General features: G+C 45.2%; 1 protein-coding gene across 7 annotated transcripts in view; it reads right to left on the bottom strand.

Moving 5' to 3' along the window:
• Positions 1-15,999, bottom strand: part of LOC121271472 (leukocyte antigen CD37-like) — a 43,991-nt gene that overhangs the window by 12,410 nt on the left and 15,582 nt on the right. For 6 of the 7 annotated variants that reach the window (XM_041177445.1, XM_041177444.1, XM_041177443.1 and 3 more), the window contains 4 exons: positions 14,588-14,660; positions 13,017-13,141; positions 7,517-7,591; positions 5,362-5,469 (listed from right to left, as the gene is read on the bottom strand). In XM_041177445.1, the coding sequence (XP_041033379.1) occupies positions 5,362-5,469; positions 7,517-7,591; positions 13,017-13,141; positions 14,588-14,660 (381 nt within the window). The remainder of the gene's footprint in view (positions 1-5,361; positions 5,470-7,516; positions 7,592-13,016; positions 13,142-14,587; positions 14,661-15,999) is intronic. The other variant, XM_041177446.1, reaches the window with a different exon arrangement.

The following is a 15,999-nucleotide window of genomic DNA, read 5'->3' as shown; positions in this document are numbered from 1 at the left end:
AGGCCCCAGTGGCTGGAACTACCTGAGACCCAGGTTTAAGGTGACCGACAAGAACCAGAGAACTTTTCATGCACAGTGAATTTCTGTGACCTGGGGTACGTTAACTGGAAACATGGTGGAAGGAGTTTCAATAATAATTTTCAAAAGGGAATTAATTGGATTTGAAGAATAAAAATGTACAGAGCTGTAGGAATGAGGAGGGTGGGACTGAATGGACAGCAGGAAGAGCTGGCACAAGCACACAAAGCCAAATGACCTCCTCCTGTGCTCTGTGATTCTAATTCAGTAATTAATCTGCCCATTTTTTTGTGAACTAGGAATGCTCTGATGAGTATTAAGCGTGAATGAACCATGTGTTCATGGCCCCCACCTCTATTACACTCATCCTAAACTTCCAATGTAATGATTAAGAGCTTAGCGGCCCCTTTAATTGTTGGGCATTGCAGCTGCAGTACCTAGGGGAGCCACCTGGTGGCACCAAACACCAATAAGCCCAGAGGTGTCACCAGGAGGGAAGCAGCAGCCCTGACACCAGGCTGGACCAGTGACCACTGGGATTCCCAGTAACCAGGCTGGATCAGTGACCACTGCGATTCCCAGTGACCAGGCTGGACCAATGACCACTGGAATTCTGTAGTAATTATAGTTTTGATAACTGCAGGACTGTAACTTTAAAGAAAAATCCTGTGTTGTAAGATCACATGATCTGTGTAAATCAATGAGTTAGCAGTAGGAGGAACCTCTAGGAGAGAGTTCTTCTTTAGTTATAGAGTTTGATCACACGTGTAATTGCTGCTGCTGCCTTGTAAATAAAGTTAAATGTTTCCATCTGTCTGAAGATCAACTTTATAGCAAACTAGGTGCTGTACCTCGCTCAGTGATTGAGTATCTAAGTTTGTTAAAAATAAAGAAGATATACTCATCCGAGATGCCATAGTTTGGAGAATCGATCCCTTTGAGCCAGCCAGATGATTGGTCTCAATATATAGAACATCTTGGGTTCTTCTTTCAAAATCACAGGGGAGGAAAAGAGGAGAACGATTCTCCTGAGTATTTGTGGGAGCAAGACCTACAGTTTAATTTGAAGCTTGATGGCTCCCAGTGCCCCAGATTCAAAGACTTTTAGTGAATTAGTAAACCCCGTTAAAGGGACATTTCCAACCCAAGCCCTCAGTCACGATGCAGAGCTCAGTTTCAATTCACAGAATAAGCCCCAGGGGAGATCATTGCTACCTATGTGGTGAAATTAAAACAACTAATAGAATATTGTGATTTCAGTGAAACCCTGAATGGCATGTTCAGGGATTGTTCGGTATGTGGCGTGCAGGAGGATGCTATTCAGCGAAGATTGCTGGCTGAAGTGAATCTTTAAGAAAGCGTTAGAAATAGCACTTGTGGTGGAAAGCGCTGTAAGGGATTCATGAGCAATTTAAGAGGTGCAAAATGGCAACGTTCTCCTTGCTGGGCAGGAAGAGTCAGCCGAAAGTTGCGTGAAAAGCCAGGACTCCACTGTGAAGCGAGAGACAGCCCCAGCTAACCAAAAACTTAGAGGTAACAGCTTAGCAAATAAATCGAAAAATAACTTTCATCAATGTGGAAACAATCAGTCTTCTAGTGATTGGCAATTTAAAAAGTAGAATGTTATTTTTGTCACAGAACTGGATATATAATGAGACATTGCAAAGTGAGAATTAAACAGGCTCCAAACAACAATCAAATCCAATGAAGTCTATAGTGTGGAAGAGCCAGAAACAACCAGTTCTGACATTTATTCCTTATTCAACATGAATGTTGGGAAGACAGAGCCAATTATTGTCACACTGCAAGTGAATGGTAAACCCTTAAAAATGGAAGTGAACATGGGGGCTTCTACCACTGTAATAGGAGAACACACTTCCAGATATTTAAAAAAAGGTGCTCAACAATTAAATTTGGAACAAACATCTGCCAAATTGAAAACGTACACAGGCGAAGAAACCCAGGTCAAAGGCATCACCAGAGTAACTGTTCATTATATACAACAATCGACACAGCTCCCAGTGATGGTGGTAGAAGGTGAAGGGCCAAGCCTACTCGGGTGTGATTGGTTGAAGGAGATTAAATGGAAGTGGTCTAAAATCTTCCAGTTATAAGCAGAGGGGCTGCCAGAGTTGCTAAATAAAAATGACACCATCTTCAAGGATGAACTGGGAAAAATCCAAGGCCTAGAGGCCAAGATTTATGTGTACCCAGAGGCAACTCCTCGCTTCCTGACAGCAAAACCAGTGCCATACGCCCAGACAGAGAAGATTAGGGCTGAGCGGAACTGGCTAGAGAGGCTACCTGTCATAAAAGCAGCTCAGTTCTCAGAGGGGACAACACCCATAGTCCATGTCCTTAGACCAGACCATCTGGACCTGCGGTGACTATAAACTAACGGTCAACAGAGCAGCCAAACCAGACAGGTACCCTATTCCCAAGATTGAAGACCTATGTGCCAAACTAGCAGGAGGGACAACGTGTACAAAGCTTGACATGAGTCACATGTATCAGCAACTAGAGCTGGGGGACACCTCCCAGGAATTCGTTATCATTAATACCCACAAAGGGGGCCCAGGACAAAGCAGCCGCTTGATTGGCACCCCATCCACAAACATTCACTCCCTCCACCCCCAACGCACAGTAGCAGCAGTGTGTACCATCTACAAGATGCATTGCAGGAATTCACCAAGACTCCTTCGACAGCACCTTCCAAACCCACGACCACTACCATCAAGAAGGACAAGGGCCGCAGATAGATGGGAACACCACCACCTGGAAGTTCCCCTCCAAGTCACACACCATCCTGACTTGGAAATATATCCGCCGTTCCTTCACTGTCGCTGGTTCAAAATCCTGGAGCTCCCTCCCTAACAGCACTGTGGGTGTACCGACACCACATGGACTGCAGCGGTTCAAGAAGGCAGCTCACCACCACCCTCTCAAGGGCAATTAAGGATGGGCAATAAATGCTGGCCCAGCCAGCGAAGCCCACATCCTGTGAATGAATAAAAATAAAAAAACAATTTACCACCACCTGCCCTTCGGTTTCCTCAAGCTGTGCCATTTTTCAGAGGATGACAGAGAGTTTACTGCAGGGCCTACCTCAAGTTATGGTCTACCTGGACCATGTACTGATAACTGGATTCACAGAAAAGAAACACTTGGTTAACCTAGAAGAAGTCCTGAAACGATGTTTAGAAGCAGGAGTGCGCCTGAAGGAGGAAAAATGCACTTTTCAGGCAAATTAAGTCATTTATTTGGGCCATCAGGTAGATGTCCCAGGGTTACACCCTGTTGAAGAGAGGGTTAAAGCAATCAGAGAGGCGCCTGCACCTAAGAACATCTTTGAACTTAAATCATTTTTAGAGATGATAAATTATTATGGGCGATTTCTACCAAATTTATTCACATTTCTAGCCTCTCTACATTCACTAAGAAAAACCAGCATTGGGTTTGGGAGTCATCCCAGGAAGAAACCTTCACAAAAGTGAAACAGCTCTTGCACTCTTCCAATTTGTTAGTGCATTAAAACCCGACAAAGGAATTGGTGCTAACCTGCGATGCATCTCCCTACGGAGTGGGAGCTGTACTATCTCACAAAATGGATAATGGTACAGAGAGGCCTGTGTATCCAGAATACTTACCACAGCTGAAAAAGGATATTCTCAGATCGAAAAGTAAGATCTGTTGATTATTTTTGGCGTAAAAAAGTTCCACCAATACATGCATGGGTGACATTTCACTATAGCATCAGACCACAAACCACCTTTCGGTCTGTTTAGTGAAGAAAAGGCTATACCACCCATAGCCTCTGCACAAATACAAAGATGGGCCTTAATTTTGGCAGCATATGGATACACCTTTGTACACGGACAAGAGATTCATAAAGCAAATGCTGATGCCCTAAGTCGTCTTCCTTTGCAAGAGAATGATAAACATGTCCCAATGCCAGAGGAGCTTGTATTAATGATGAATTTTCCAGATTCCTCACCAGTCTGTGCCAGACAGATAAGGAATTGGGCAAATCGTGATCCAGTCCTGTCTCGAGCGAGAGACCAGATGTTACATGGTTAGTCCCAGAAACCAGTTCCTGATGAATTGAAGCCGTTTTTCAACCAAAGAAATGAGATGAGCAGTCAGGTGGTTTTCTATTATGGGGTGCACAGGTAGTAATTCCTGTACAAGGATGGGAACTACTTTTAGTCGAGCTACACAGAACCCATCCAGGAATCTCTGAAATGAAGACAATAGCACAAAGTTATCTTTGGTGGTGGGGGATGGACGGTGATATTGAGAAGGTGGTAAGACACCATGTGCAATGTCAACAGCTACAGAGGTTGCTGGTGGCAGCCCCATTACACCCATGGGAATGGCCTGATAGACCCTGGGTGAGATTACATTGGTCCTTTCCTTGGAACCATGTTTCTACTGATTATAGATGCTCATTCCAGGTGGTTAGATGTTCATGAGGTGAAGCCACCAGCGTTAGGCTCGGCTATAGAAAAACGGCGCCAGAATTTCGCCATCCATGGATTGCCAGAGGTAATCCTCTCAGATTACAATCGCCGAGTTCCAACGATTTCTCAGCCTCAACGGCATCAACCATGTGAAGACTGCACTGTAAGCATCCATCAGCAAACAGACTGGCAGAAAGGACAGTTCAAACTGATTCACTGGAGACCAAACCTGCTCATTTTCTATTTCACTACAGAATGACCCCCCCCCACACTGACAGGAGCAACATCTGAGTTACTGATGGGGCATCATCTTCATACAAGATGAAGCCTGGTACTTCCCAATTTGGCAGGGAAGGTGGAGAAGTGTCAAAAGCGACTCGTGATCTGCAGTGAAGAGTTAAGAACAGAAGTAGTCTCCACAGGAAACAGCCTGTATACACCACTTACATGAAACTTGGTTTGATTCCCAATTTTTACTGGATTCGTTGAATAAGATTGTCCGCCTTCAAAAGAAATTTCCTGTCCGCTTGGTTGAAATTTGAGAAATACAATATGTTATTTTCTCTCTCTCTGCCAAGGATCTATTCAATATCTTCCTCTTTTCCATATTTATTCCATATCATATTTATTCAGTATCATATTTTTCCAAACTACACTCCCTCTCCCTCGTGACATTTTTAGGTCTATTGTTCTTTGTCTAAAGTCCAATATAAACTGGTTATCTTATCAAACACTGCGTGAAATCAAACCTTTTAACAAAATCATTAAACTCTAAATAGGAGCATTACAGGGACTGCAAGCTTACAGCTACACCATCTGTTTTGGGATCTTCCCAACGTGATGATATGGTCCCTTTAACCTGCCGGTGAGTACTCATACTCACTTGGAATTGGATGAAGTCCCAACTCTCCTCCTCATTCTGCAGTTTGCCATCAGTTTCATTGTACTTTTCAATCAGATCCTTCACTGCGAGGCTCAAATGTTTCTCAATCTAACAAAAGATTAGAAGGAAACTGTAAACCAAACTGCAAGAAACTAACAAATCATGAATCTCCCAAGTCCAGAGTTCCATAGGTACAACAACTACTTGTACTTAAATAGCACCTTAATTATAGTAAAACATCCCAAGACGCTTCACGAAAGCACTAGCAGACAAAATGTGACACTGAACCACACAAGGAGATATTGGACTTGGTTAAGAATGAGGAAATGGTGGAGGCATTGAACAAATATTTTGTGTCTTTTGCTGTGACAACAGACCAGAAATAGACGATAACACAGGGGCTAAAAGTTAGGAGATGTCTCCCTCCTTAGTTAAAAAGCGATGTGAGAGAAAACAGTGAACTACAGGCCAGTTAGACTAATGTCAGTTATTAGGAAAATGGTGGAATCTATTATTAAGGAAGTCTTAACAATGCATTTAGAAAAACATAGTATGATTAGGCCAGTCAACTTGATTTTCCTAAAGGGAAATTCTATTTGACAAACTTATCAGAGTTTTTGAGGATGTAGCAAGTAGAGTAGATAAAGGGGAGCCAGTAGATGTGGTATATCTGGGTTTCCATAAGACACTTGATAAGGTGCAACATAAAAGGTTAATATGAAAAATAAGGGCTTGCGGAGTTGGGGGTAATGTATTAGCATGGATAGAGGATTTGTTAATGGATAGAAAGCAGAGAGTGGGCATAAATGGGACTTTTTCAAGTTGGCACTCCATGTGGTGTAGGTACACCCACAGCACTGTTAGAGAGGGAGTTCCAGGGTTTTGACCCAGCGACAGTGAAGGAACGGTGATATATTTCCAGGTCAGGATGGTGAGTGGCTTGGAGGGGAACTTCCAGGTGGTGGTGTTCCTATGTGTCTGCTGCCCTTGTCTTTCTAGATGGTAGTGGTCGTGGGTTTGGAAGGTGCTGTCAAAGGAGCCTTGGTGAATTCCTACAGTGCATCTTGTAGATGGTACACACTGCTGCTACTGTGCGTCGGTGGTGGAGGGAGTGAATGTTTGTGGATGTGGTGTCAATCAAGCGGCTGCTTTGTCCTGGATTGTGTCAAGCTCCTTGAGTGTTGTGGGAGCTGCACTCGTCTTGGCAAGTGGAGAGTATTCCATCACACTCCTGGCTTGTGCCTTGTAGATGGTGGACAGGCTTTGGCGAGTCAGGAGGAGAGTTACTCACCGCAGAATTCCCAGCCTGTGACTTGCTCTTGTAGCCACAGTATTTATATGGCTAGTCCAGTTCAGTTTCTGGTCATTGGAACCCCCCAGCATGTTGATAGTGGGGATTCAGCGATGGTAATGCCATTGAACATCAAGGGGCGATGGTTAGATTCTCTCTTGCTGGAGATGGTCATTGCCTGACAATTGTTTGGCACGAATGTTACTTGCCACTTGTCAGCCCAAACCTGGATATTGTCCAGGTCTTGTGGTCTACCTCCTGCTCCTAGTTTCTGTGTGTTGTTGTGTGGATGATTTAGGGAGGGAATTCCAGAGTTTAGGGCCCAGGGAGCTGAAGACATGGACACCAATGGTGGAGTGATTAAAATCAGGGATCAAGGATCTCGGAAGGGGATGAACTAGGAGATGTGGTGGGGACGGGGTGGGGGGGTCAGTGAGGAACAGGCAATGGAGGGATTTGAAAACAAGGGTGTGCATTTTATTTCAGAAACGGGTTGCCATTTGCAAGGATCACATTAAAAAAAACCCCCGGAAACAAGATGGTCTAAGTTTCTGAATTTATCGCAGTATGTACAGAAAAAAGAAAGAGGGGGGTGGCTAGAGGCACTCTCCCCACACTCCCCTGTGGGGTGGGGGGAGAAACGCACTCACTTGGTAACAGTTATCATTCCGGCAGTTAATTAAAAGCAGGGCCACACTGTGTGGGGGAAACTCCAGACTCACATCCTGTCACCATGCCCCACACCCTGGAGACACGGGTAGGGGTCCAGATGTTCTGAAACATGTCAGCGGCGGCCCTGGTAGAAAGCAGCATTGGCTGATGTCAGAACAGCCTGGCTCTGCACTAAACTATACTGAAACTCACCATCTTCCTCTGGGTGTAGATCAGAACCCCAACAGTAATCTGTAACGTCAGGAGGAATACAAGCAAAGTGAAATACTGCAAAAGAGACAAAATAATTTTGTTATAAAGATCAGAACGACACTCGGAACCCGGCCACACAGGCCTACCCCTGACCTCTGAACCAGGCCACACAAGCCTACCCCTGAGCTCTGAACCCGGCCACACAGGCCTACCCCTGACCTCTGAACCAGGCCACACAAGCCTACCCCTGACCTCTGAACCAGGCCACACAAGCCTACCCCTGACCTCTGAACCAGGCCACACAAGCCTACCCCTGACCTCTGAACCAGGCCACACAGGCCTACCCCTGACCTCTGAACCAGGCCACACAGGCCTACCCCTGACCTCTGAACCAGGCCACACAAGCCTACCCCTGACCTCTGAACCCGGCCACACAGGCCTACCCCTGACCTCTGAACCTGGCCACACAGGCCTACCCCTGACCTCTGAACCCGGCCACACAGGCCTACCCCTGACCTCTGAACCCGGCCACACAGGCCTACCCCTGACCTCTGAGCCTGGCCACACTTGGCTTTGCTTTTCAGTCAAGTTCTATTTTCTGGACCCACTTTCAGTAAAATGAGGAACAGAGGAGAGTGTAAACAACTTGAAAATGTTTAAAATAGATACCACCGCAAATATTTCAAAAACGGGAAATGGTTAAATTGGCCAGTTTCAACCTACGAACCCAGAACAAAACTTTCCGCTCACCTCAAACATGGAACAAAACAGACCAAGTTCACGGTGTGAGACAGACCAATCTAACTGAGGACACCAGATCTCCCACTCCACACACAAGCACCCAGCGTTTCTGTCCCTCAGAAAATCACCCAAACACCTTCAAAACCAGCCGGGACAGGTACAGCACGGGGTTAGATACAGAGTAAAGCTCCCTCTACACTGTCCCCATCAAACACTCCCAGGACAAGTACAGCACAGGGTTAGATACAGAGTAAAACTCCCTCTACACTGTCCCCATCAAACACTCCCAGGACAGCGACAGCACAGGGTTAGATACAGAGTAAAACTCCCTCTACACTGTCCCCATCAAACACTCCCAGGACAGGTACAGCACGGGGTTAGATACAGAGTAAATCACCCTCTACACTGTCCCCATCAAACACTCCCAGGACAGGTACAGCACAGGGTTAGATACAGAGTAAAGCTCCCTCTACACTGTCTCCATCAAACACTCCCAGGGCAGGTACAGCACAGGGTTAGATACAGAGTAAAGCTCCCTCTACACCGTCCCCTGAAATATGTCTCAGTGCCCAAAGTGCCATTGCAGAGAACTGAAATATTCCCCTCCCACAGGCTTTGGACTCAGGTGAAATTGCAGCTTCTCACATTCACTGTGAACTGGGTCAAAATTATCCTCAGTCAAACCCGTGTAGCAAACAGACTGACAAGACCAACTGCTGAGTTGATCTTGGCAGGAGATAGAGGACAGAAGGAATAACTGGAACCAACTCTTTCTCTCTCTCTCTCTCAAGACCCATATTGACTTCTCTGAAAACTGCTGTTTGATGAAAAAAAAAAATCGGTACTTTTTTTCTAGAAGAGAAAGCTATTTCAACCAGATGTTTCAATAATGAGTTTTTGTTCCTGTATTTTGTGCTGGGTGGGTATTCCCTGTGTGGGACACACACTGCTGAACGTGAGCTACATACTGAAATGGTCACCAACCCACTGCTGCAAAATTCTCTCAGTAAAACTGACAATTACTTAAAAATTTTCAATAATCCACGCTCCTTTTCTCCATCCAGTACAGTGTTTATCTCCATCGTTAAACTTCTCTCCCAGATCAGTTTAATCTCTGATTGATGGTGAGGTGAGAGTGACTGCCCTTGACATCAAGGCAGCATTTGACCAAGTGTGGCCTCAAGGAGCCCTAGCAAAACTGGAGTCAATAGGAATCAGGGGGAAACTCTCCACTGGTTAGAGTCATACCTAGCACAAAGGAAGATGGTTCTGGGTTGTTGGAGGTCAGTCATCTCAGCTCCAAGACATCACTGCAGGAGTTCCTCAGGGTAGTGTCCTCGGCCCAACCATCTTCAGCTGCTTCATCAATGACCTTCCTTCCATCATAAGGTCAGAAGTGAGGATGTTCGCTGATGATTGCACAATGTTCAGCACCATTCACAACTCCTCAGAGACTGAAGCAGTCCATGTCCAAATGCAGCAAGACCTGGACAATATCCAGGCTTGGGCTGACAACTAGCAAGTAACATTCATGCCACACAAGTGTCAGGCAATGACCATCTCCAACAAGAGAGAATCCAACCATCACCCCTTGACATTCAATGGGATTACCAACATTGAATCCCCACTATCAACCAGAAACTGAACTGGACTAGCCATATAAATACTGTGGCTACAAGAGTAGGTCAGAGGCTAGGAATCGTGCGACAAGTAACTCACCTCCTGATTCCCCAAAGCCTGTCCACCATTAACAAGGCACAAGTCAGAAGTGTGATGGAATACTCCCCACTTGCCTGGCTGAGTGCAGCTCCAACTACACTCAAGAAGCTTGACACTGTCCAGGACAAAGCAGCTGCTTGATTGGCTCCACATCCACAAACATTCACTCCCTCCACCACCGACGCACAGTAGCAGCAGTGTGTGTACCATCTTCAAGATGCACTGCAAGAATTCACCAAGGCTCCTTTGACAGCACCTTCCAAACACATGACCACCACCACCTAGAAGGACAAGGGCAGCAGATAGATGGGAACACCACCACCTGGAAGTTCCCCTCCAAGTCACTCACTATTCTGACTTGGAACTAAATCGCTGTTTCTTCACTGGGATCCTGGAACTCCCTCCCTAACAGCACTGTGGGTGGACCTACATCACATGGACTGCAACGGTTCAAAAAGGCAGCTCACAACCACCTTCTCAAGGGCAATTAGGGATGGGCAATAAATGCTGGCCCAGCCAGTGAAGCCACATCCTGTGGATGAATAAAAAACTCTTTCAGAACTCATCTCCTGATCATATTCCATGCAGTCCATTGCTGCGTGTAATCCCTCTTCACCCTCCCTCCCAGATCACTTCTTACTCGTTCTTTGGAGAAGATAATCTTCTCAAAGATACTTACTCTCAATACTATCCTTCCCAAGGCCAGCTCAATGCTACCGCCCTAAATCAAGGATAAAAATTGACCAGAATACTGGGAGAACTCATTCGTTCATCCAAGTGCTGTCGGATCTTTTATATGTATCTGTGAAAATGTTCCACCCCACAACCTGGGTGTTTGAATCCAGGCAAGTCAGCAGAGCTGTTGTAGTTTAAACCTGCTGCACTGTAACTTCAACAATAATAATTTGAGGCTTAAATCTGCTTCCTTTTTAAAAGAAGTTTTACTCTGATCAGAGATCTTTAGTTTAATATACGTCCTTTACCCCTTTGAGTTTCTTCACTCAGTATCCAAATTTGAATTGACAGCTCCACACACCAGAGTTACACACAGAGTTACACACAGAGTTACACACAGAGTTACACACAGAGTTACACACAGAGTTACACACAGAGTTACACACAGAGTTACACACAGAGTTACACACAGAGTTACACACAGAGTTACACACAGAGTTACACACCACTCCGACCAGATCCCTAAAACTGGGGCTGTGTTTGGCAAAATGACTGACCAGTTTTGAGCAGGTTTTCTAAATACACGGTGAAGAATTCCCTCATGTTTGCGAGGACCATACAGGACTTGAATACCGATAGCATTGCTGTGTCCATGTACTCATTTGACATTGCTAGCCTATTCACCAATGTGTCACTTAAGGAAGCCACAGATATTTGTGCTGCTACACTTTATCATGGTGATCTTGACCCACCACCATTGTGTGAATCAGTATTCACTGGACTTATGAACTTGGCAACTTGTACAGTTGAGTTCAGTTTTAATGACTCCATGTTTGTCCAAATAGTTGGTGTTGCCGTGGGATCCCCTTTCGGCCCAGCTCTCACAAACATCTTTGTTGGGTTCCATGAGAAACGTGTCTTTGATGGATTGATGCCTCTAACCTCCTACCCCTCGCATATTTCTGATATGTGGATGATACATTTGCTATATTTAAATCCGCAGCTGCATGTAATAATTTCCTTATATGTCCTAACGGGCTCCATCCTGCGCTCAAACTCACATTTGAAATGGAGCAGTCAAATGCACCCCCCCCCCCCCCCCCCCCGCCTATCTTCCTTGATGTGCTGGTTGAAAAATCTGCCAGGGGTTCTTTACCATGGTTTACCTTAAGCCTACCTTCACTGGTCAATATATGCATTGGGATTCTTACAGTTCCATGTGCTGTAAGATTGGTCTTATCAGCAACCTTGTAAATAGGGTCCGAGCCATTTGCTCACTATGCAAGCTTGATGCTGAAATAGGGGCATCAAAGACATTCTGCAGGATAATGGCCACCCTGATCAGATCATTTCACGCTGTATATCACACAAACTCATGAACATGCCTAAGGCCGTCACTTTCAGCCCTGAAAAGTGCCCAGTCTACCTCAGATTACCCAAGGTATCTAAAAATTTGAACAACAGATGAAGCTAGCTGTTTCACGCTGCTGCTGTGTGGTAGCAACACGAGTGGTATTCACCACGAACAGGATTCTGCCGTCAAGCCAAAAAGACATTCTGCCTGTCACACAAATGATCAATGTGGTATATGAATTTCAGTACCAGTGTGATGCTAGGTATGCAGGCCGTACATCCCAAAGGCTGGTGGATCACATCAAACAGCATGTCCCAGCAGCTGTTCACAATGGACAGGGTACAGACCGTACCCAACCAGCTCATGCTTGCAAAACTCAAAACACAATGTCCAACATTAGATGTGATTTCGTGATTGGACAACATTTGCTGAATAATTCTCAGTGTGCTAAGAATTACGCTGACAACCAATTTAAGATTGTCAGTCGAGCTCGCAGTGTGTCACTTTTGTGTGTACTGGAAGCTACATATATTAATACACAGGGCCCTGTTCTTTACAGACAGAAAGAACATGTACACACATTATGCCTGTTTCAGCTAAACAAAATAAGTGTCAGCCATTCACTGACTCATTCCTCAGGGCAATGCCTTGACCAATAAAGGTCAAGCTGCCTGGCTTAAATTTCAAACAATGCTTGACAGTTAACTGTCAGTCACCATCAACTGGTGCATTCTCCATGGCAATGCCTCTACCAATCAGAGTCACTTGCTAACCAGTCAGCACTCTCTTCTCATGTATTCTTTCCTCTAACATTGGTATTTTCTTGCGGATTATCCTGAATAGTGCAAAACAAAAAACTTCAACAAAAATGTCTTTTTTTCTCAGCAGTTACAGAAAGACTGTCTCGGACTGGGTGTCTCCGTCAGTGTTTGGGTTCAAGCGTAGATTGAGTGCACACTGTTTCCATGGCGACTGTTTCCCATTAATCTCACCGTCAGAAATGATACTCACAATTCCCAACATGCATTTCACTTCCTTCAGCGCTCCGATGCAGCCAAGGAATCCCATCACCATAGTGAAAGTCCCCAGGCTCGAGAGCAAGTATGACCACAGGCGGAGAGGGACTGAGGCAGTTTCTGTTCATAAAACAAACCACATAAAAAACACAAGAGCTAGACCCAAAACACACGCATTCAAAGATTCACATCTGTAATCTGTGTGCACACATCATTATATGAGGGTTTCTGAAGTAGAACAGTTAAAATATTTAGCACAATAATGTACATCTATCCGACTATCTGAGCTGTAACTAGTTCAAGTGGCTATTATATGATTTAAAGAGCTTCAGAACAGGAGAGCAATATGTGAGCACTGAGACCCACGAAGGGGAATAGACTACCTGATGTGGGAATGAGCCCCACGCAAACCCTCCCTGGTTTGACCTGGGCTATGACGGAGTTGGCTTCACAACGTTCAGTAATCTACATCCTGCCCTTGGCCTTGTGTGTGAAGACTGAGCCCCTGGACTGTGCTGGCTTCTGTAAAGATGTGGAACATGAGCCACCAGGGCATCAGGAGAGGGAAAGACAGAGGGCGGTTCCTCCAATATCCTGCCATTTCTTTCCTCTCCCTCTTTCCCCAGTCACACCTCCCCCTACAACGCCACCCCTTCCACCTCATTCCATCCCCCAACTTCCCAGAGAAAATTAACTTTACATGGCACAAAAAGGGAGTTGACAGTCAGTTGACAAGGACTGCTGGGTTTAACCTCTTTTGCAAGCTGCTGATATGGGACAGTGCTTCCTCTCAATACAACGCTCTCCCTTCCAGCTGGGTTCAAGCCAAATTTTAAATCAGAACTCACTTCCCACAACGGTGTGGACAGTTGGGCAGTGAGTCAGCCTGAGACAGAGCTCGACTCCAGTCCATTGTAAAGTCACTGTTTACACCACTGACTAACCCAATGGTATTTCAGAATTCTAGCTTTCACTCCCTCTCTCTTTGCAGCTTTCCAAATAAACAGGCTGTCCATATCACATTCCCTCTTGGAGAGAAAGGAGTGGCGTGTGCCATGTCCCTCTCCCTCACTTTCACTCTACCACCCCATCCCCTCTCTTCTTCTCTACCACCCCATCCCTCTCTTCTTCTCTATCTCCCTGTCTTTCTCTCTCTGTACTTAATTGGCTGTAAAGCACTTTGGGATGCTTTGAGGTTGTGAAAGGTGCTATGTAAATGCAAGTTTTCCCTGTCCCCCCCTCACTGAGTCCCTCCCTCTCATACACATTGCTTCCTGCCTGTCTGAATCTCTCACCGATTCCCAACAGTAACTAAAGAGCTCTCCATCCCCCCCTTCTCTCCATCACATTCTATTTTTCACTCTCAGTCCCACCTTCATACATCCAAATGTTTTATTCTGTAGGGTACTGAGCATGGAGCTTGAGTTGGTATCAGAGACTGGCTGCCTCATTACAATTTTAAAATGAACATTAACAGGGCATTAAATAATTATAACAATGATAAGAGTGAGTCCCAGTGTCTGGCAGGGGAGGAGGACAGATGGGGAGGTTGGGGGGGAGACTTACCTAGAACCAATATGAAACTGTTTTTGTCAAACAGAATCCAAAGGCCAAATGCCAACATCACTCCACCAAGAAACTGTAAGAGATAAAAAAGAGTTTAGTAAAATATCACTTTAACCTTGAATTACTCCCAGCCTGGCCCAGCTATAGAATAAAGCAGCATTTAACAATGATTAGCCACACCCACACCCCCCCACACACACTGATCTTCTGCCTCAGAGTTTTCAATGTCGCTCAGCTGGGGCTGATGCTGAGGGGAACCTCATCAACCAGGGGTAGGATCAACCCCAGGGAGGGATCAATTCATGGGGCACTGGCACCTGTACTGGGGGAAGGGGGAGCTGTACCATGGGGATGGTCTTCACCTGAACCATGCTGGGACCAGTGTCTGGGTGAATGGTATAATTAGGGCTGCAGGAGGGGACTTTAAACTAAATAGTTGGGGCCAGGGGGTAGGGTGGACGGGGGTTCACGTGAGAGGAGATTTGGAAAGTTAAAAAGAAAAGACAAGGTAATAGTGCAGGGTAGCGATGTGGGTAATGATAAATTAAATAAAGTGTATTAAATATTTATTAAATAAATAACAAAGGTATGAAGATATTTGGCTAAAGTTGCCTGGGTAAATGGATTAAAAGGTAAAACACTTGTGAAACAGTGGCAGGCATTTAAGGAGATATTTCATAATCTCAACAAAGATATATTTCATCGAGGAAGACCAAAGACCAAAAGGATGCACCATTCATGGCTAACTAAGCAAGTTAAGAACGGTTCCAAACAGGAAAAAAATGGTCGAGAATATTTGTGACGGGCCAGAGGTTGGGGGAAGTTTGAGAAATCAGCGAAAGATGAGTAAAAAATAATGGAGGGAGAGATTGGAGAGAAAACTAGCAAGAAATGTAAAAACAGACAGTAAAAGCTGCTACAAGTATAAACAAAGGAAGAGCTAAAGAGAGGATGAGACTGGGAAATTAATAATGGGAAACTAGGAAATGACAGAGACTTTGAACAAGTATTTTTTAAGCTTCTTCACAGGAGAAGACACAAAAAAAATCCCAAAATTCATAGAAAATCAAGAGGCAGAAGACAGGGAGAAACTTAGACCAATCGCCATTAGCTGAGAAAAAATGTGAGGAAAACTAAAGGGATTAGAGGCTGACAAGCCGCCTGGACCGAATGGGAAGCTTAGAGTCGTATATGACACAGGAGGAGGCCATTTGGCCCATCATGTCAGTTCTCTGCGCAGCAATCCAATCAGTCCCATGCTTGATCCCCATACCCCTAAGGTCTTAAAGGAAGTGGCTGCAGAGGTACAGGATGCACTGGTTGTAATCTTCCAAAATTCCCTAGATTCCCTAAATGTAACACCACTGTTCAAGAAAGGAGGGAGACAGAAAGCCAGTAGCTATAGGTCAGTT

Source organism: Carcharodon carcharias, chromosome 31, assembly GCF_017639515.1.
Source record: "Carcharodon carcharias isolate sCarCar2 chromosome 31, sCarCar2.pri, whole genome shotgun sequence".
NCBI lineage: Eukaryota > Metazoa > Chordata > Chondrichthyes > Lamniformes > Lamnidae > Carcharodon > Carcharodon carcharias.
Note: the sequence above shows the minus strand (reverse complement) of the source record. Positions and strands in the feature narration are given on the sequence as shown.